This window comes from Acanthisitta chloris, unplaced genomic scaffold, assembly GCF_000695815.1.
Source record: "Acanthisitta chloris isolate BGI_N310 unplaced genomic scaffold, ASM69581v1 scaffold22068, whole genome shotgun sequence".
Lineage (NCBI taxonomy): Eukaryota > Metazoa > Chordata > Aves > Passeriformes > Acanthisittidae > Acanthisitta > Acanthisitta chloris.
The window spans coordinates 6227-29120 of NW_008686793.1; the positions used below are offsets into that span (position 1 = coordinate 6227).

A 22894-nucleotide genomic window follows, 5' to 3' on the forward strand; every position below is an offset into this window, starting at 1 on the left:
TCTAAGTCTCCTGGTACGATTTGCTTCTTTAAGAGAGAGGCCAATAGCTCTGCCAGCACAGGGCACAGTGATGCTGCTGGTGAGACCCTCCAGAGGTACCGACAACTGCTCTGGCTAAGAGCAGAGTTCATCCCCAGCATGTCACATATGAAAACTTACATTGCCATCAATAAAGGTAAAGGTGTTTTGTTTGTTTGTTTGTTGTCAAATCATAAAGCTTCTGGGGCTTTTATGAACACAGTGCTACTGGTTAGCATAAACTCCATCCCTTTGTTCCTCAGCTGCCAGAGCCTGCAGCTGATCTCAGACCTCATGGACCAGGCACAGAGGTTTAATGACAACATTTTGTATGTAGGTGTTGTGTTTTCTGCTTTGCTTTCAACATCAGCTGTTTTGTGAAAATGGGAAAACACCTGATGAGAGTGAGGCTCAGAGGAAAAGTTTTTCTATTCAAGTCTTTATGGCAGAATTACTGGTAGTTCTCTAAAAGTGGAAAATGCATAAAAATTTGGCTTAAAGTTTTGAATTTTAGCATAATTTCTTAACTTGGACCTGGTCCAGATTAATCTATAAGGTCGATTCCAACCCTTAAATTCTATGATTCTGTGATTCTATGATAGAGGAATGAATGAGGCACAGTGAAATTTGGAACATCGTAACTTAACTGGGTGTTTTCTGTTGATCAGTGTGAGCAGAAGGTCCATGACATACCTCATCTTGCAGCAGGGTTTTACTGTACTCCAGGTGATGCCTTTCTAAAATGGAAGAGCCATGAAGTTTTGCCAGAGGAGCAGCTGACCTGTTGAACAAATAAATGCTTCTTTATAATATCTCAAAGACAATATTTCATGCTTTTAGGATTAAAATACCTCTGATCTGCATGTTCAACAGTTTAATCTGTATACATTAACCATTGGTATGACGCAGACAAAAATTCCAACTTGCTTGCCTCATTCTTGTGATTGAGTAATGATGGAAATTGGAGATCACTGAGTGCTCAGTGCCCACTGAAGTTAAAGACATTGTTAAATGCCTCAAAACTCAAAAATGTGTTGTTTCAAACATGTCTTCATTTTGCCTTCCATGTTTGGTTTTGTTATTTGTTTAATCTATGCAACTTCTGCCAACCTAAGAGTAGCTTTTATCTTCTAGTGTTTATTCTGTGGCATGGCTTTTGAACCCTTGTATGTCTGCAACGACTGTGGGCCAGGAGCCCTGGGATTCCAATCAACTGCAAGTGAAATCTCAAGTAACAGTATAATGGAGTTTAATTCCTCTAATGCCCTTGGGCTCCTTCCCTCCCCCAAAATGACTTTTATGGACTGCACAAGTCCTGACAACTCAGCTGTGTTCAGTCTTACCAGAGGGCTTAAACCATCCCCCTGACAGTGGACTAAGCTTCAAGCAGAGGAAATGATCAGGCATTGGAACAGGGAATTGCCCAGGGAGGTGGTGGAGTCACCATCCCTGGAGGTGTTTAAGAGGTGTCTGGATCTGGTGCTGGAGGCTAAGGTTTAGCCTTTAGGCATTACAGCAGTGACAGGTTAATGGTTAGTCTTGATGATCTTAGAGGTCTTCTCCAACCTTGATGATTCTGTGATTCTATGATTTTATGAAATCACCTCAGGCTGTGGTAGTGGGATGAAGGGAGAGGTATTTGACTATCCAACCTATGTGGGCTCCAGGTGGTTCTGCATGTTTGGAAGGGTATTTTCCTCCTTTGTTCGCTTGGCTACTATCTCTTGCTCAGGTAACCCAGGATGGATTGCTGCATGGTACCCCTATTTTCTGATGTGATTAGGACTGTCACAGTAAAGCCTGATGAGTTTTATAAATAGCTTTACTGAGTATGAGCTCATCTAGAGGGCTTTTCTAGGGAAGACCACAGGAGGAAGATTTAAATCCCCCCTTAAACTTGTTGAGAGGCAGTCCCCTGAATAAGAATTCTCTCTCTCCTACGTCACCTGGAGAATCCCTGGGAATAATCAGAAAATCCCCTTGCGTCACTGCTCTGACACTCAGGGCAGCAATGCCTCTGGTGTGGAGTGGATTCAGGGTCAGAGGGGGGATCAGTTATTCTGCAGATACTGCTGGTGGGAAATGTAGTCAGAAAATTATAGTTATAATCTTCTGGTACATGTGGCATTCTGAGGAACCTGTGTTCTGTGGCCAGGACATGGAAACAATCCCTCACACGTCATATGAAATGGTAGGTTTTTCACTCTGCAGGAGAACAGTGGGTCTCACCATGACGTGGAATGTTGTAAAACAAAGGTAAATTTAAAATTAATTAATATGGTTTTATAACAAGTGTCTACTAACAGGGTGAAAGAAATCCTTTAGACTATTTTCTCAGGACAAGAAGGAGCATGAATTGCATAGCTCAACTTCATGATGTGTAACTTTCCTGGCATATGGACCCAGTGGTAGAACACAAGAACATGTTGAACAGAATATATCCAGTAAAACATGAGCTTACACCTCAGGAAAGGACCTATATCAGTCAGGAAACTGAGTGTGGGGAGGAACAACTGAGCTAGTCAAATCAGACAGTGGAAAACTGCAAAAAGAATCCTGTCTCCCTCTAACCTGGCCCTTCTCTGTGCCACATCCTGAATCCCTCTCCAGAAAAGTGCTGATGCCCTGTCTTGAAAAAGCAAATCTAGCTAGGAATTTTAATTTACTTTTCTCATTTGTTTGTGGCCTCACGTGCCCGAGGTTCTGTCTGCTCTAACCCAAACATTGCAAGAGTTTAGTTTTTCTTAAAGATGAATTGCAGCCTCAGGTGATCCTTCTAAGATTCAGCTTTTGTATTTTGCCTCTGTATTTCAACTGCCTGAAGTGCTCTGAGGCAGAAATCTTCTGTAGCATAATTATTTATTCATGCCAGATGAATATGGAACATATACGTTATATTTTTGCAAGTTTTGACACCTATTTTTTTTCATTTGCCACTGAGAGTAGTACATTTGCATTTGCACTTACTTCATTTGATACAAGTTATTGGTCCCTCTGTGATCAATGTCATGGCAGAAAGCAGCAGCAACCATGGCAAAGGCTTCTAGGTCGGTGTAGTATTTCTTTATTTTGCCTGTCTGTAAAAGAAAACAGATAATTTTGAGTGTGTGTCATCCTGAATTTTCCATCTGGAATTGGAAGAAGACCGAATAATGAATGTAAGGTTAATGTGAGCAACATTACCATCAGCAGAGTAAACATTGTTTGTCCCACATTGAATCCATGTCTCCAGTTATGGTAGGTGATGTCTCGATAACCCTTCCTGACTGTGTACATCCACCTTGTAAGGACCTAGGGGGAATAAAAGAGGTTAAGATTGTACTGTCAATTGAAACAATGGAATTCCTATAGAATTACTGGGATATACTATGAAATTACTGTAACCTTGTGCAAGTTCTATGAAAATAAATGCCTTTCTTTGAATTAAACTCGGAAACAGAAATAAATACATGTTGATTTAATTCCTCCCATAGCTCACACAATTCAGGACTAGTGTTATGACAAATATGCAAATGTTTCATTAAGAATGGAAGGTTGTTAACCATACCACTAGTATTTTGGTATTGCCTCCTTCTAAATAAAAGTGCCCAAAATCAGCTATTTTTCCACCATGTAAAAATAAATATAAACAAGAAAAAATAAACCAGACCTCAGCTGGGACTTTGAACTTTTCAACAACATTTATCTCAAAGAACAGTCGTATTCCACAAGTTATCAGTCCATGCTCTGTAACAGGAAAGTCACTGAAGCGAAATTCATACAGTTCTAAATCTTTTGGATCAGGTAATTCTTCTTTCTGTTAGGAAAAATCAAAACCAAGTGAGTTTTTTTCTGGCAAGAAACAAAGCTGGAAATGCTTTTTTTATTTTTCTCAGTAGAAATATTTCTCAAGGTCAGTGATGCCTACTATGTCTTCAAAAGCCCCAGGTGTCAGTACAAACTAATGTGTGTTAAGTAATGAAACACAATACTGCTTGCTTTCTTAGAACAGATAAAAGCCTTGAGCAGTTTCTTCCTATTCTGAATTCCAACACAACCTGTTGTGACCATCTTAACATTTCTTTAGTTTAGAAGTCTTGGAATTTCTCCTTGCTGGTATAAAATCCTATGTTTCTTCCACCTTTAGCCTCACCTCAAGGCTACAGTTCATCTTTTTCACAATCAAAATTATTCTTGCTAAGTGTTTGTTCTTCCCTTTTGGATCTTATGAACAGTAAAGCATCAAGGGACCAAACTCAACCTCTCTAGAGCAAAACACTTTCTACTTTTATGGTATAGTAATTCATAGCAATAACATTTTATTTTTTACCAGAAGGCTTCCTTGCATGCCTCCCCATCCATAGCCCTGTCTTCTCTATAGGCAAGCAAAGATTCCTGTATATATTTTAAGTTCTGGAGTGATAGCTGCTTGTTTCTGCTCCATAACCAACTCTCAGACTGAGTCTGTCTTACCTTGTCTCCTGTGACAGTCTCTCTTTGTCTGTGCTAGCCTATATACACTTAACAGACAAACCTGTGAGGTTGATTTGGCACGTGGAAAATGAGCTGGAAAATCCTACAGGATCGGATTTAAAAATTCACCAACCTTATTTATGTTCTCATTTGTCTAGTGCAGTAGAGTCTTGACAGCTTTGGTTGTCAATGATTTCAGTATATGGATAAAGTAGAAATTGTTACAATGCTTAAATGGACAAAGCACATAGTATGTGTGGTTATTATGGGTTACCTAAACCCTCTAGAGTCATTTACTTTCTAGTGCTGTAGCTGGTGCTGATTCCATCCTGTTAATTGCCTTTCTGTAGTTTACAGAAGTCTATTCTGAGCAGTCTGAACACTGATGAAAATGAGGGATAATTCCAGAAGTATTGGTCTGTGTAAGTGCATAATCTTTGCCTCATGTACTAAATTTCATTAGAAACTGTGTGGTTGCCATTCAGGGATTTTTCTCTCTCTGAAGGGCAGAAACAGCCTTGACCAGCTTGTACTGAAGGTTCTCCATAAAACTATACTAAATGCAGAGGACACCAAAGTTAAGAAGCCTGTATTACATTTAAATTGCCTATTTTGTACCTATTATATAGATCATACAGACACACATTGAACAGCCTAACTGGTAATAGCACCACTAGAGAACTGGTCTATAACTCTTTGTCTGTGTATCCCAAAGCCTAGGGAGAGCAGCATTATATTTTAGGGAATGTGTCCCAATCCAAACAAGAATTCGTTCAAAGAAGTCTGATGCAACACATAAAACAGTTATATTGTCATAATTACTCCCTTCCTTCCTAGTAGTCTATAAATTATCTCCATTTTATGGATAAGGAAAAGAGATGACTGAAAGTGTGCATATATTTCAGCAAATAAGGATGAACATCCATTTCCTTCTCCCTGGGCTTTTCCTTTTTATCTATGGAGATCTGAGGTCAAGGACAAGGAAACCTAGACCAATGGTGTTTTAAGACCCATTACTTTGTGAATCATAAGATCTAGATACACCTGCTTTATCCCATTAGCTATCTTGGATTCCAGGTCTTATAATAGGATAAAGCATTTGCATGTAGCCTTGGGAGAAGATTTTAGACCTTTGAATTTGTGACTCCACAATGTAGAGATAACTCACTTTTTTTTTTTCTTTTTGGATATTTAAAATTTCATGCAGCATTATATTTTTACATTTGGACCCTCTACCATAATAATCAGTTTCAGCTCTACCAGTAGAGAACTTTAATAATGTTTATGTATTATTTTTGGCAGTTCTTCATGCAGCTAAATTAAATTTCCTTTAAAAGGTATGTGAAGCTACACATAATCTGTTGATGCTTTTTTAATTCACCATGTGTAAGCTGTGTGAGCATCTGTTTTGTGGAAAGCCAGTAAAACATTAACACCAATGCATTCCAGCATACACATGGACACCACTGAAATAGTTTCATGAGCTCTTTTCCCTATGGCTATGTGTACATTAGCAAATGTGGTGTAATGGGAGAAAATATGTGGAGTGGTTGGTACTGGAAGTCAACAGATTTGTGTCTATTTGACCTTTTTTTTCTTCAGCCTAGCTCTGTTTTTATCCATTAACGGTGGAAGTTCATTCAGTGCTTTTCTGGAGCACATCTTTGAGGTTATTTTCAGATAAAGTAGGCCAGTGCATGTGCTCCAGGATTGCTGCACAAGAGAAGAAGTGCACTAAATGGGCAAAAATAGGAGTTTTCCTCCAAAAAGGCACTCCCTTTTTAGACTGAAATACTAAGGCAGCTAGAGGACTACACAGTCTGGAAAGAAAGAGACTCTTTTTTTTCAGTAGTAGCAGAGTAGTACAGCAGAGAACCGATAAGGTCAAATCTGTTTTGTCACTGTGAAGTCACTGATCACTTTCTTTGGACTTCTTTGCCTAAGGAAATGCAGGAAAGTTAATCTGAAAGTAATTTAAATGTAAATTATTTTAAATCAAATAAAATGTTCCCCTGGACACTCCTACATGTGTTCTCTTACTGAGAATCAGTGGCCTCACACCACTATCCCTTCTTTTATTTTGCAAATTAAATCACTTCAGTTATAGATACAGCACTGTCCCTGTGGATATTTTAAAGGGTTGAACAATTGAAATGTTAATTCATATAAACATTTCCATAGCACTCTGACTATCCAAGTCTGCTCACAAATATTTGAGACAGAATGTTCTTCTGTAGGTAGCAGTGGGGCCTGCACATAGAAGGACAAATGAGGTTGAGGATGTATTGCTAAATCCAATCCATCTAGCCTGTGGAACTGATAATTAACATCAGTTGTATTACTCAGGATTTGGCTATATGCAACTTCTTCTATGATGAGGACACATTACTATCTGATACAAATACATCACCAGAATCTTCAGTTTAATGACTTACCAAGATCCGGATGAGATCCTTTTGTTCACACTCTTCTAAACTATTTGCATTTAATTTCTCCTTGTATTTCTAAAAATGAAAAAGTAGGAAAATTCAGTTTTTATGTAGCAAATTTCCCACTTTTAATTTTGTGGCTGTGGATAGAAACTCACCAGGATAGATTCAACTTCAGCAGGGGTGGCCTTAGTCTGGTACATAAGCATTTCCTGAGCAATGTCTTTCCTGTTTTCAAGTTTGTTCATTTTGTCATAAGTGTCAGTATTTAAAACAGACCATCCCAGGAACTGTGTGAGGGTCTGGAACAAAGCCAAGCAAAGCAGAGATAATGCCATGACAAAAAAAGTGAACGTGACAATTTGAACTTACTTTTCTTCAAGTCCAGTCTCTGGCAGTGCCCTTTGAAAAACATTGTTCTACTCTGCTTGTAGAGTAGGCCTTTACTTTCCATCAAATAGCTCTGTCAGCACTCACAAATGTTGTTTGTCTCAGCCTAGTAATTAAGGGCCCATATTCCCATTTTATATAAAGGACTTTGAGGCTTATGAAGCTTAAGTCAGGTGAGTGGACTTGGATACACTGCGTAGCATCTTATCTCGCCCCAGTGCATGTGATCATGAATGCTCTGTGAACACCCACGATCACAGGTTTGATAGCCATGGGCAAGCAGCAATGCCAAACCTGCTTATCCACTGCTAATTAGGAGGTACTAACCATCACTAAAAAGTCAAATGCTTAAAAATAAAATTATACGTGACTTTTGTTCATTACTGGAATGTAAATGATCACTCAGATTTTCAGTTTTGTCAGGGGAAGTCAAATTTCTGATTCTTAAGAAATTGTTTTGTGGAGAAGATAGACATTTGGCTAGATGTTAATACAGCCTATTTGAAAACTTTTTGACATTTAAAACATACTTTATACTATGTTATTTTTATTAGCATCATATGGCTCCGTAAACCCTCTAAGCCTATTATGCTTACTTCAATGATCTGTTCGTCATACTCGTCAAAAGGTTTTCCATCTTTCCTGTTGTAAAATGTTGCAACTCCCACAATTTCTTCTTTTTTGTTGACAATAGGCAATGACAGGACATTTTTGACAACCCATCCAGACTCATCCACTGGTCCTTTCTGCAGGAAGACCAAAAACCAGGAAATGTGTATTTCTTTCAAAGTAGTGATATAGCTATTGATATAAGCAATGTAAAAACAAGACCTGTTGTCACAAACAAAGGAGAAATTACCTAATTTACGGTACAACTACTTAGTAGCAAGCATTAGCATGTTTTTCTTCAATATCTATATTAACATTACTGGAATTACCTGAAATGTGAAGTATTCATCTTCTGGTGCATTCATCATGTTACAAATCTGCAGCATAAAGAAAATCAGGCATTGTTTAAATGGAATAATATAATGTGCATCAGGACTTGGCCTAATGTTTTTAAAAGTTATATTTATTTTCTAAGCTAGCAACAGTGAGTATCCTAGCTAACTGCAGAAATTAAAGCTGTTCCTATTAGATTAGATGTGGTTATTAACACTCATTTGGGAGTGTTTGCAGCAATGTCCCTCATGTAGGATGTCTCGCAGTGCAAAAGCATAATGGTTAAGAAAATTACTTCCAGTTTAAAATGGCATGGGGGTTTCTAGAAAGAAATAACTGAGTACTAAAGGCTCTATCAAAAATGCCATAGGATTAGTAATAACTATCATACATCACAGCTTTGAATTATATATGTTGTCTATGTAAGGGGATAGAAGAAAAAGAGAAAATTTTAAAACTTGGTATGTGATGATTTCCTTACTTTGACATTCTGTAGCACACCTGGAAGGTGACATCAGACGCTCACATTATTCCTCCGATATCACCACAATCAGAGGGAAATTTTCCTGACGTTGTCTCCATCCAGACTACTGAGCCACATGATTTCACTGGGAACCAATGACACTGGAAGCAGCACGGGAATTTTGTAGAGGATTTTGGTCATGGGGATTTTTGGGTTTGTTGGGATTTTTTTCAATCAGAACTGCATGAACTAAAACCTCTAGTTTTTATTTTTGCTATGAACTTACAAGTCCATTTTCAGCAACATATGTTGGCAATCCACTGACAAGACACCAGTGATCTGCTGGAGGTGACCTTTAGAGAGACAATGAAATTGAATTATTTCTCAATATAAACATGTTATTCTATCCCAGCAATACATCTAATTACCACACATTCCCAGGCTGCCAAGGAATACTCACGGAATGACTTTGATTTCTTCTTGTCCATGTAAAAGATAGTCAATGATCTTATAAAAGTTGACTTCCTAAATAGGAAGAGAGGAACATGTAGGTGACCTGTACAAATTTAATGTCAAACTAAAGATACACAGAAAGAAAAACAAATATCCTCACTCGTCCATCAGGTGTCTTGGGCCCTTTGTAAGGCTCTGCCTCCCCCAGCCGGATTGGCCACTCATCATAGAACTCCTGAGAAGACAAGACATATGGTTTAGCAAAAGGAAAAAGCAAATCAGTTCTGTGCTCATAGACAACATCACATCTGTGGATTACAATTTTGTTTTTCTTTCTCCATACTTTACTATGGTCACATCTCAGGCAATATTAAGAAATCATTGTTAATTATATTCCAGGCAAGAAATGTTTGCCAGTAAATTGCAGGCTAATCTGAAGTTTATCTCCAGATAGTTGTACAGCTTAACTGTTGGTTTAGAAGGCAGGTATTTCTAAAGCAATAGTCAGACCTGCACTTCTCTCTTCTACCCTTTCTCACATGGAATTATCACTATGAAACATGATTGCAGAATTAGCCTTTATGTTTACATTGGTTGTACCTCTATATTTATATCCTCATATAAATTATCCCAAAAGGTTAGAAACCATGATAACTTCGTGTCTTAGAGACTTAAAGTTAGGAGTGACACATTTCTAGCAAGCAGGCAAAACAGTTATTACCTTCTCTTTAGTCATGTCCAGCAGCCCAATAGAGTATCTCTCACAGTTCAAGTACATTCGAATAGTGTACAGCGCCTTGTGAAACTGCCGCTCTATATCTGTTAGCTCTTCAAATACTTTGTTGGCAGACCACAAAAGCATCTATTTACAACAAAAAAGAGGGTTAATAAATGTTCAGGCTAGTAAGAAAACATAAACATATGGATCCCAGGCATTCCAGAATGAAATTATAAGGTGTATCACTGTTGTGAAATGTTAAAAATATGAGATGGTATCCTTACTTCAATAAGCTTGCAAGAATATAAAATCATGGTAATAATAATGGTTTCACAGGAAAATGAAGTATTATCATTAAAAATTTCTTCTATACCTGGCTTCTTCGTGATTCAATATTGTGAAGATATGACGTATGATGATTTCTTAGGACCAAAGACACAAAATTGAGGTATTTTTTAAATACCTAAAAAGGACAAAGAGCAAAAATAAGGCAAAAGTATCAAATCAAGAGGTAGACTCACACAAACTACTTGTTGAACTAACAGCTGTATCGTTGTATGACATTTAAGGTTATTACCTCTTCATCCTCTTTTGAGAACTCAGTGGCATTTAATTTGTTGAGTGCCATCACAACAGCAAGCACCTCTTTGCCCTGTGTAATTGGGACTGCCAACATATTGAGGGTTTTATAACCTGTTTTTTGGTCCATATAGTTAGAAAAATGATTGTTCTGAAAGAAAAGGGGGGGTAAAAAAACCACAAATTAAATGCATAACAATTAATAACCATGCCAAGAGCAAGAGTCCTTTTCATTAGATAACTGATGTTTGCAATGCTGTGAGCACAGTTGCACAGTGCAGTAGCTTTAAACTTGCAAAAGCTCTATTATCATTATTTAACTCAATCTTGGAGAGTTATCTGTACAAGCTTAACTTAGGCATTGGTTATGAAGAAGTTCTGTGCAGGTCTTTATTATAATGATGAGGAACTTGAGGAATTAAATATATGGGAAAATATAGAATAAATTAAGGAATATGTCCTTGTGACAAATCTAATATATATGGCTTGTGTGTAAGAGAATTACTTCATTATAATTATTTAATTATTCCTGTAGATAAAATTAATTATACTGTGTCATCACATAATATTTAAACCTAGCACCTGTCCTGGCTAAAATGCTTCCTGCAGAGAGGCATCCTCAGAAAAAAAATGTTTCTTATTCCTTCCTGTCTGACAGACTCCCATTCCTGTTGCTCCCAGCCCAACATGCTCTTCTGGTGAAAGGGAGGGGATGGGACCAAAGGGATCAGGACACAGAGCTGCTTTTGTTGGGTGTGTGATCCTGTGGGAAGGAGAGCATGTGGCTAATGAATGAGTCACAACTAACTAACCCACCAACTTCATCCTTGAAACCAAATGCTGAGGAGGGTTTGGTCAAAGCTGGTTTGTGTTTCATGGGAAACTGTTTTATTTCCTCATATCAAAGAAATTCTTGGTGTTTTCTTGACAGGCCTTAGTGTTCTCTTTAATTTAAAAAAGACATTTAAAACTTTTCAGAGAAGTCTGTTTGTCAAGGATTATTGTGTTTTGGGATGTTTTCTTATGAAAACGTATCTGAATGAGTTGAGTTATGCATTGGGAGGTTGAAATCTGTTGATATGTGCATACTGAGAAATTACATGGTTCTATTAAGCAGCTAAAGTAGCCAGACTCTCTTCACTGAGCCTTTTTCACCCCCTCACATATGCTACTGCTGACAATCAGTGCTCAGACTTCATCTGAGAGATGAGCACACAAGTCCTGATCAACAGCCCATGACAGATTCTCCCTGAATTTCCTTTAACAGCTTTGCTTCTGGTTTCTCAAGGTAATGAGCAGTTGTTGCTACATGAGAAAGTCCAGAGGCAGCAAACCTGGTAACCAGGGAAGGTCAGACTATGTTATAACACCATGGACAGGAGTGGCAGCTGCACAGAGTGAGGCCAACAGAGTCTTGTTTTAAGGATATCCACCAAGAACCAAGATTCCAAAACCTTACCAGTTGCCCTGCTGTTAGCAAATATTTGTGAATCCACTTATGAAGTGACTGAGTTGTTACTGCATGTCTACCCACAGAGCTGGTAAATATTACTGCTATTAACTACTGCATTAGCTTGGCCAGCTGAAATCTGCATGGTGAATCTCAAGGTGTCTTCCTTGCTGATAGGCCAAAGGATGTTGCAGGATGCCACATAATGGAATTTTTGCTTTCATAAGTTATACATAAAGCTGCTTAAAAACCCAAACAAATAAACGTTTTCTAGATTGCAAAATCAAACATGACAATGCTAGGAAATGCCAGAACTAGGATTTTTGTCTACTATTTAGCTCTTTCCTCTTCATTTCCTTTCCCCCTCTTCTCTCTAGCAATTGCTTCTAGTATATGTTGAATTTATAGCATATACAACCCTGGGAAGGGAGACTGAATTTTATTATGTGATCAAAACATTAGGGCTTTTTCCCCTTTAGTTCTCCATAGCCTTTAGACAGTCCATCTTTTACATTTGCATTTTAGATTTCCTTCTGGGACTGCATTTCTGTGAAAGGAATTAAGAGCCTGGAAGTAACTCTTAAATGCCTTTTCTATATTTACAGCTCAGGCTCTCTTACAGGGAATTGATTCTCTTAAGGACAGTCTGTGACATCCCCATAAATCCCATTCAGTGTATCAGGCTATATTTGGGTCCCTGGAAAGTGTAGCCAGTTTCAAATATACCGTTCATGCGAAAAGGGAGTGTTTTCTCTACTTATGACAAACTTCCCCTGAGTTGTTTTCTGTTTTTCTCAGAGCAAGGGATAGGGTGTCTTACTTAACAGACATTGGGTGAAATACCAGACAGTCTGTCTCTCCTGTGTGAGAATCAAATCCTGTCTGGCAACCTGCTAAACCATGATATTACAAGGAACTATTTGGTTTTCTCTGGGATGTATTACCAACTGACACAAACATTCTTGACTTGGGTGTGAGTTTGGGCTTCAGTGACAAATTCTGAACCTCTCTCTGTTTTAGCCATTGAAAAATCAAATAAATCAGATAGATAACTTGACCCTGTTTTGTAGTCCCTCTGCATCACTAAGAGCATGATGATAAGGCCTAAATTCCTGGGTTTAGGGCACTGTATGATGCTATGAGGGAATAAATAAGATTTCAGACACTCTTGGATTTCTGAATACTTAAAATACATCAAATGAGCTGAATCAACAGGACTTAGCTGCTGTGTCTTTGCTTAATAACTCTAGGATGAAGGTACAAGCAGTGGTGTTCAGATGTGTTCAGAAGTAGCATTTTGGTCATGCAATTTTTGCAGAGGATAGAACAATTTTAATGCCAGTCTCTGTTAATAAACAGAACGTTCAGTAACTGCAAGCCACCCTGAGTTGTGCCTAGACAGTGCAATGTAGACAGATATAAATACCTTGTAACACATTGGCAGCATTCCCACAGAATATACAAAGACTCCTGTCTCACATGATTTGCATATACAAGCAAAAAATTCTGCTTAGTCTTAGGCTTTTCATTATTGAATATTTTATACATAATTGCTGGGAGTTTTGAAGCCTTTATTTCCAATAGAGGTTTTAAGATATTTTCTCTTGAGAGCATAAGCTCCTTTTGTTTTCGAAGAAAATCACTTTTCACAATGTCTGGGAAATTATGTTCATAGACAAACAGTTAAGAAATGTGGTCTGCAGTTCCAGAGCCAGAGGAGCATCTTGGTGCTCCCATGACTATGTGATACGGATACTCAGTCTCCTTGAGCCTGATCTTATGAATCAAACTCTCTTTTAGAGCAATGTTACGAACTTTCAGCTCTCAGTTGAATCATAAAATAGGCTTTGAAACAGAAATGAGGGAGACATAATCTGCTGATAACTCCCTAACTGTAGTACATTTGCAAGCATTTCCATCTAGCTTCATTTAAAGCTGAAATACTAAGCCATTTATTAAAAAATGATCAGTCCTTTAGATATGGCCTAGCATGTGCAACATGTCCTGCGTTTGCACTAAGCTAGCACCAGCACCAAGCTAACACAACCAGCTACCACAACCCTTTCAGTGAAGAAATGTTTCCTAATATCCAATCTAAACATCCTCTGGCACAACTTAAAGCCATTTCCTTTTGTCCTATTGCTTGTTACTTGGGTGAAAAGACCAAGCCACACCTGGCTGCACCCGCCTTTCAGGTAGTTGCAGACAGGAATAAGGTCTCCTGAGTCTCCATTTCTCCAGGCTAAACACCTCCAGGTCCCTCAGTCACTCTTTATCAGAATTGTCCTTCTCCAGCTTTGTTGCCTTTCTCTGAATATGCTCCAGCATCCAGCAGGATGCCATTGGACCCCTTGACCACCTAGGCACACTGCTGGCTCATGTTCAACTGACATTCAACCAGCACCCCCAGGTCCTTTTCCACTGGGCCACTTTCCAGCCACTCTGCCCCAAGCCTGTAGAGCAACACAGGGTCGTTGTGACCCAACACAACAGAAGTGATAAGACTTAATCCTGTAGGTAAGGTGATAAGGCCAAGACAGCAGGCATCTATTTTCCTCCACCTCTTACACCTTACAAAGCACAGACAAAGAAGGGCTTACTGTGACCCCTTGCAGTTATGACTATTTTGCTTAAGCAGGAGGTTCTGTCTAGGATGGATGAGCTCAGACTAGTGAAAATATGTCATCCCTTGGATGTGTGATGACTAGGAGAGGGTCTGGAGCACTATGGGAATGGGAGTCACAGGATCCATCTGACTCAAAACCAAACCCACTTAGCTGAATGAGTTGGCCATTCCTTAGGCCACGCTCAAAAAGTCATGTATTGCCAGGGATGTAAATTGCATTTTGAGACTTTTGAGACTTTTGTAACTTACTGACATTACAGAACAAATTTACATTGTTATCTTCAAGATCACTAGAGTTCTGAAACCAAATCAAGGAGAAATTAGTATAGAATTAACAGCATTTGGTGGTTGAACTTTTCAGTTTTGGCACTGGAACACATTATTTGCCATATGTATTGGCCATTTTGCAACTTTTTGGAATTTGATTTCTATTATTATATTGCTTTAAGAATTGTTTTCACATCAAAAAAACACAAGTAGGATAAAAAGGAGCTTTTAATTTTCATTTTTACTGTACATTTTTTCTTTGTGAGCTTTCCTCTTTTAACACTAATTCTTTCATTGTTTGGGGGTTTTTCTTCTGGAAGGCACAATTAACAGGAATTTGTCCCTATGTTAAAATATTTAATTGTACTTGGCTGCATCTTTGCTTTTGTAAGAGATTGGAACATGCTTCCATTTTTCCAGTTAATATTTACTGTATTGAAAGTGAATTTCTGATAATCTGTATTTTATTATCAAGACAAGATAAAATGGAGGAGTAGACATTAACATTTACACAGTACATTCTTCCCAGGTAAAAGGCTCCCTCACTTGAGGCTCAGACAGCTTGGAGTCTGGGGACCCGCACAGTCACTCGAATCTGAAACTCCTCTTGCTTCAGACAGGCCTGGAATTAATCTCTCCCACCCTTACATTAAAGAGAAGTAAAGCTGCAGTGTGAAGCTGGACCAGATTACAGAGGGATGATACAAGTTGGTTTGCATCATATGTTTCCAGTGGTTAACTTAAGTGCCAGAATGATCACTGCTCTGGCTGCTTAATCTGAGCTGGAATTCCTCCTTGGTCTCTTGTTTCTTCACCTCACTGGGGGCTGTGGATTCCAGTGCAGGACCTCTGAAAATGAGGGCTTGTATTCCAGCATCAGACCATTTCAGTCCCTTTACAGATCTAATCCTTCACTTCTTTTGAAGCTTTTTTTTTCACCGTTTATATAATTTTATACCCTACTAAACCCAGGAATATTATTTTTTGAGTTTCCAGTCCTCAGTTAAGTCCTTGTCTACAAATATCTCTGAATTGAAAGGTATAGTGTGATAATTTAAATAGGTGATAAATTAAAGCAAATACATATAGCCTTTATATTGGTTCTTACAAGCTGAGAATGTGAGATTTTGATTCCCCAGAAGACATACTCCTAGTTTTATTTGGAAATAATGCCTTAGCAAAAAAAGGACATTTCCTTTTTACAGTGTTACCTGTGTTATCAGTTACTATTTAAAGAATATTAAAGGACACATCAGATTCTGTGCAGTCTGTTATTTTATTCTGCCATATTTGAGTCACATACTCTGCTAGACCCTGGGAATAATGGGAGACAAATGATTAGGGTAATGGTCCTGCCTGGCCTCCTATTTCTCACAACTATTAAATCCTGGATTAAATGCTATTAGCTCTCACAGTCAACAGGTCCATAATCTTGTGGGGGAGACTGTTCTGACCACTAAGTTAATTATGGAAGGTCTGTATCTTTTCCTCTGCTTTTCTTTTCTGAAGCATTAGTCAGGATGAGGAGCTTCCTCACGTTTATTGGGACCTTTCCAGGTTGAAGAAGGAGATAATCCCTAAAGAACTGGTTACCAGACACTAAAAGTGGAGTTGTTTATTTCCCCCTCTCTCCTCCCCCAATGATTTATTGCTGTTGTGATCTTTTATTACATTTGCTTTTGTTATAATGGAGTGAGACTGAAGCATGAAAATGTCACACTATGGGTTTGTCAATGTTGTCATGTACATAAGACTTTAAAACCACTGTATTGTTTGGATATGGACTGTGTCAACAGCAGAAAGTGGCTAGACATGACATTTTTAAGATCCTACAGCCATCTAGAAGTAGTCATTGTGTACTTTGTATTCTGACAAGGCAGTAGGAGCAAAATTCCTCTCTGGCTTAACTCCATTTGTAATCTTCTGTTCAGAATTTGGGTAGAAGACAATCTAGTTTGACTGAAGTGTGTATGAAGTGAACTGAAAAATAATTCTCCTTTCTGAAACATGATAAAGGCTTCAGAGGCTCCTGTTTCTGCTGCCATGGACTAATCATATTCGTTAAATGTTACTGTCTCGTGCTGCAGTCCTAGGTTCCCTATGGAGACAGAGATTCTGGTGGGAGCCAATCTGTGAGGAGAGTGGTCTTGGACACAGACTTTTTATACACAGAGAATGGAAATGGGGACAATTTTGAGATCTTCAGGGTTGGTTTTAAGTATCAAACCTTGGTCCCAGAGAAGTCTCTGGGAGTTTTGCAATTAGCTTACAAAATGTCAATATTTTGATGACATTTACTTACCAAATATAGATTAATGGGACCATGGTTTAATTGCATTTTTAAGTGTGGGCCTAATGGCATAGACCTCAGTAATCCTAGGAGAGTAAATGGATGCCTAAGTAAAGATTACCTTGGAATGACTGAATAATAGCTGGACAGATATTCAGCCAACATGAACTAATTTATGAGTGCAAAATAACTAGCAAGATTAGACAGACACAAGAAGTTATCTAAGCATATTCAAATGACATTTATCACAAAATTTTGAACAAACCCTATTGCAAACACAGAAATATTTGGGCAGCTCTGTTCTGGGCACCTCTCACATAATGCCATTAAGAGGCAGTGCTGTGTCTGATAGGAGGCACATCTTGATCCTCCTGATCTTTTCTCATGTAATCAGCCTTATGAATTTAGAAGGATTATCCTCCAATCTCCCCACGTGGTGGTAAGAGGCAATAAGTCAGACGCTTCTTGTCAGAACAGCAGCCATGGAAGAAAGCATATCAGTGGCCAGCTGAAAATCAGCTGATTTGTTTTCTCAAATCAGTCATTCTTCTGTTTGCTCCTGTTATTCCTACTTACATCTGAGGTGGTTTACCATACATTGGAATGTTCTTTTCACATATATATACATTGCATTTCTTTCTGAGCTTTAAAAGTAGTCCTTTATTTCTTTGTGTCTTCCAAATTTTAGCATGATAAAATATATGAATTAACTTTTTTTACCCTCTGGAAAACATAGACAACTGCAGTGCATAAGTATTTTCATTGTTTGCAATCAGTTTAGGACACAGAGGTGGTTTCTAGCTCTAAAACGGCCCAGAATTTTAAATTGACTGTATAGGAAATACTGAGAATCAAGACTGCCATCTTGGTAATTATCTTAGCACCATCTGATTATGCTCAGCTTTTCCACATAAGACTGAAAAGAAATGAAGATGTCGCCATTTGATGATATAAGGTTAGACATTTTAAAAGAAATCTCCAACAATCAAAGCATGTTTCTGTTTCCCCATGTATTTCAGAGCAGTTTCTAAAGTAGATCTCATTCATACACATTTAATTTTTGTTAGGTCACTCATCATTTTAATTAACATTTGTAATAACTCTTATCAGCACCTTAACTGAAGGTGATTCTGTGCAAATTCAACGGGAACTCTGAGAATGTCAGAACAGCTCTGGCTCATTAATCTTCTTCTATAGGTAGTTCTGAACACAAGCCCTGGATCTAGATATAGTCAAAACTGGACCCATTTTAGATTCAAACAATGACTTGAAGCTGAACACATACACTGACATCATCATCATCTGTCCTCATCCACTTACTTACAAGGATGCATCTTCATTTCACAAGCTGCAAATCAATTGTGTTCATAGATGCACGAATGGCAGCAGGGAATGATAAGGGAGAACCCTTGCAAACCCATGCTGGACGACAGAATAGAAACCTGCCTTGTCCAACAGAAACACAAGGACTTACTGCTCTCTATGTATCTAATATTTTCCTCCCTTATTATAGTCACTGACACTGGAAATACCTCACTAGTCTACATTACATGGTTTTACTGGATTTTAAACAATCTCTGCTGATGCTTTTCTCAAGTTACTGGTCTGGATTTCTGTCTCTGAGATGTTTCTGAAGAACAACCTTTTACCACAAGCCCTGGGCAGGAAGCTGAGTGAGCAAATGCACAGAAACCCATTCCCCAAGAGAAGTCACTTACCTTTGTCACATCCGGTATATTATAAAACTTCTTGGTATGAGCAACCCATCCCACTATCCCGATGTCCAGAGGGAAAACAGTCTCATTTTCTGGTTTCACCAAATTATCTTCATACTTGGAGGTTGCAGTGACATCAAAAATCCTGGTGGCTACCTCTGGAATACCATTTCGGGAACGACAAAGAAACATACTACACCGATCAGCTGCCAGCAGCTGTGACAGCCTCTGCAGGGCCTTGTGCACTGTCTTTTCCATAACACATGCTTCATCCTGGATTTCTGTTATCAACTCAAAAAGTATGTCACATTCCTCCAGGCGGGACATCTCTTTGAAGCTGGCTCCTGTCTTCACATCTCCAGCGGTCACGTTAAAGATACTTCCCAGGACTTCTGCCCTCATTTTTCGGTCAAAATACTCCTTGGCAAACTGGGGATTGTTCTCCAAGTATTTTTCAACGGCATCTTTATTTACTTCACCCATTTTTGCTGGATTTTTCTTAGGACTTCTTTTAGAACTTCATCACCATCAAAGCAGAAGTGGTAGCAGGAAGTCCTAACTTATTACTAGTAAGAAAAATATACTTTGTACATATTGTATAGCTCACAGGCATAATACATTCACCTTCCTCTGTGGCTTCTAAGCCTTCTGAAACTCTTGAGATATGACAGAAGGCACTGGCTTAGCATCTTCTTAGTGTGAGATCTTGGAGACTGCTAATTAAAGAGATGTCAGGACACTAAACCCCTGAGCATTCTTAGCTCATAAATCCTCAGGGAATCATTTTAGCATTTTAAACTAACCAAATAATTGTTAGACCTTATAAAGTTGTCTGAGGTGTAGATATGTATACCTGTGTGTTATCCCCTTCATTCACAGCACATATACTGTACTATGCACACAAAAGTTTCCGTTAAAACTTCCTAGGAGTAATTCCACCTAGATACTTACCCCACATTATACACGTACACATTTGTGCACACGTGTCCTTGTGAGAGGTACTTAAGGGGAGGAAAACAGAATGCTGCAGATAAATCTTTTAAACTGCAAAAGTCAGTTTTCCTTGAAATACTCGAGTTGATAGAAATTGGATTACTCAAAGTAAATAATTATGAAGCTATACATACACAAAATGGGTGAAATCATTAACACCTTACAAAAGTCTGAGCTTGCTCGAGTGATTTACTTAGGTGAAGATGGAAAAAAAGAATTAGAATTTGACTCAGCAGAGCCAGATATGACCTTTTTTTGGTTTTCGGTTCAAAAATAAATAGCCTAAAGGAAAGAATAAATGAGAAAACAGATTAAATTCAAACTGAATTGAGGAGACAGTAAATTTTTAATTCTATAAGTATAAATAACCAGTCAGGGTTTATGCTTTTTTCCAGAGAAATTGGGAGATCTCTGCTCTCTTAAGTAGCAGAAAAATGATAATAACTGACAGATATTGGGCAAAGAATGAATCTTGATTCTGGTCATAGACATACATGGTTACACATTTTTAAAATTTCCTGCCATCGGAAGTTCAACATTACTCACATGAATGGAAAAGGAATGATTGAAACTTTTGGATTTTAGAAGCAAGCACCCCAAGGCCACATGAGTGAGAAGTTTAAGCTGAATGCCAACCATGACAGCAAATTATCTGTGTTCATTGAAACAGATCTGAATGTCAGCACAGTAGGAGGGCTGCAATGCAATTCATCTTCTTTCTGTTTGTGTCAAACACATTGATCAGAAGCAGAAAGAGATTCTTTGTAAAGGAAAAAAAGCCAACACCCCTTGGCAATTCTTAATTTGTAAAGAGTAATTGCCAGAGTACAACTTTATCTGTCTGCCAGAAGCCACAATGTGTCAACATTGGTTTTTATCAAGAGACCTAAAAGAATCAACATGGGCAGCTGACACAGATACTCTCGAGCAGGAAGAACAGGTCACTGATTGGTGTGTAGTGGCAGCTAACTCAGTACACTAGTTTTCCCTCTGACCATGATATGAAATGCAAAGTATGACACTAATTTTTGCCAGGCTGCAGTTGCCATAAAGATTTCAAATTGCATATGAAAATCAGCACATTACAAACACACTTTGGCCTGGTGCCTTATCTCTGACTGGGATGCTCAGCCCCAGCAGCCTGAGGGACAGTATAGGACCCTCACTGGTTGGTGTGTGGGTTTGCAGCATCTTCTGCACAGGTGACTTTGTGGCAGCACAGCAAAATGTTCTCACCACTGCACACATGCACATTTCATAAGAAAACAGCGGAAAAAATGCACATACCTCTTATTATTGTAATATTTTCATGTTTGATCAATGCATATGAAAGCAATAGAGATTTGAAAAGAAATTTACATGTAATTGCACAGAGTTCTTGTCATCTTCCTAATTTCTAGCTTACTATACTTCATGTATGTATGAAGAAATATTAACTTTTGGTTTTGCATTACTTATTTGATTTTATTTTTTTACTGAATTCAGAATATTCTACCTAGTAGTTTCTTTGAAGTAGAATCACAGAACCATCAAGGTTGGAGGAGACCTCTAAGCTCACTGAGTCCAACCATTAACCTGTCACTGCTGTAACCCCTAAACCCTAAACCATATCCTCCAGTGTCAGATCCAGATGCCTCTTAAACACCTTCAGGGATGGTGACTCCACCACCTCCCTGGGCAATTCCCTATTTTAGTGCCTGAACACCCTAACAGGGAAAACATTTTTCCTAACATCGAATCTGAATGTTGATTAGAGATTAGTAGAAAGAATGTTGATTAGAGATTAGTAGAAAGGCTCTGCAGAGGATCTGTCTCATGCCCAGCTAAAATATTCTAGATAATTATCTTCTACATAAGATTTACATGTTCATCTTTATCACAGGTGAGAAACCAGTTTTACAAGCATTAGTTCTTTGTATCGTAATCACATTAATTCAAGGAATTGGAGTGGCCTGTCACTCTCTGGAGGGAGAGTAACTGAAGACAGGCAACCTGGACAAGTTATACCATTTTCTTTGAGGGCAAGGAGGTTGGTTAGTGGGTCTACAGTTTTGTAAGTAACAATCTGATTATACTTTTATTATCTTTTTTTTGGTGTGCAAAATCACCTAAGATGCTTATCATGGTTCCACCAAATCTCCCTCATGCCCAGCTGTTTTTACAGATGATAAATTACACTGTTGGCACTTTGACATAGCAAGTGAAGATCATATTTAATGAGGCACTATGGTAAGGTGATAAATCTTTCTTTGTGACAAAATATTTCAGATGCAGCTGGGTTGTCCCATAATCATTCTTATATCATCAAACAATTCTTTATTTTCCCCCCCTTAGTTTAGATCCACTCCTGCAATTGCACTCTTGCTCTGTAAAGTGTGAAATGACATGGAAAGAAGTATCAGAGAAGTTCTTTATGAAATAGTTTATGTTTGGAAGACAGGTAAGTTGGCTTTTTTCAACAATTGCTATATTAGTGATGTTGTTTCATCATGAAATCTATGCGCATATTGATTAACCATTAATAATTAAAGCAAACCAAAAAGTTGAAGTGATTTGATAAAAATTAAAATGCAGATTGGTATGTAAATGTACCTTATATTTATGGAAGTCCAGATTTTATAGTAAGTAAAATACATTGTTTTTCTTATTTATTGATTTTTTTGTCTTTCTCATATTAGTATTCTAATGAATTGTGTAAATCAGGCCATTTAAAGATTTTTAAGCACTAGTGTCATGAATTTTAAACTTTCTCTGCTGGAATATGACATTTATTTTCTATCTCCTTTACTTTCCTGATTTTCCACACCTTTGAACATTTTATCCTTACCAAAGATAACTGACATTTGTGTTATATACATATATATGTTTATTCTAAGCAACTGTAACAAAAATAATCTCATCTTTCCGGCACTTTGAGACATTATTTTGCCATCATCTTTCCCAACATTTTTTTAATTAAACATTAAAATATACTTTAATGTAGGATCCATTATATGCATGGAGGTTTAACATTAGAAACTAAATTTGTGCAGTCGCTATCACTGGACTTTAAAAGGAAAATATCAGATGCATTTGGCTGACTCTTTTTCATGCTGAGATTGTTGGATAT

At 38.0% G+C, this 22894-nt stretch overlaps 1 protein-coding gene across 1 annotated transcript in view; it reads right to left on the bottom strand.

Moving 5' to 3' along the window:
- The window catches only part of PDE6C (phosphodiesterase 6C, cGMP-specific, cone, alpha prime), a 24509-nt gene extending 5038 nt beyond the window's left edge, over nucleotides 1-19471 (bottom strand). Inside the window, exons 1-15 of the mRNA XM_009080338.1 lie at nucleotides 18796-19471; nucleotides 10443-10595; nucleotides 10239-10328; nucleotides 9869-10009; nucleotides 9308-9382; nucleotides 9155-9219; nucleotides 8981-9047; nucleotides 8228-8275; nucleotides 7886-8035; nucleotides 7058-7201; nucleotides 6906-6974; nucleotides 3668-3814; nucleotides 3202-3309; nucleotides 2986-3095; nucleotides 712-799 (exon numbers count right to left, since the gene is read on the bottom strand). Coding sequence (XP_009078586.1) covers nucleotides 712-799; nucleotides 2986-3095; nucleotides 3202-3309; nucleotides 3668-3814; nucleotides 6906-6974; nucleotides 7058-7201; nucleotides 7886-8035; nucleotides 8228-8275; nucleotides 8981-9047; nucleotides 9155-9219; nucleotides 9308-9382; nucleotides 9869-10009; nucleotides 10239-10328; nucleotides 10443-10595; nucleotides 18796-19275 — 1935 coding nt within the window. The 5' untranslated portion in view covers nucleotides 19276-19471. The remainder of the gene's footprint in view (nucleotides 1-711; nucleotides 800-2985; nucleotides 3096-3201; nucleotides 3310-3667; nucleotides 3815-6905; nucleotides 6975-7057; nucleotides 7202-7885; nucleotides 8036-8227; nucleotides 8276-8980; nucleotides 9048-9154; nucleotides 9220-9307; nucleotides 9383-9868; nucleotides 10010-10238; nucleotides 10329-10442; nucleotides 10596-18795) is intronic.
- Nucleotides 19472-22894: the final 3423 nt, after the last annotated feature.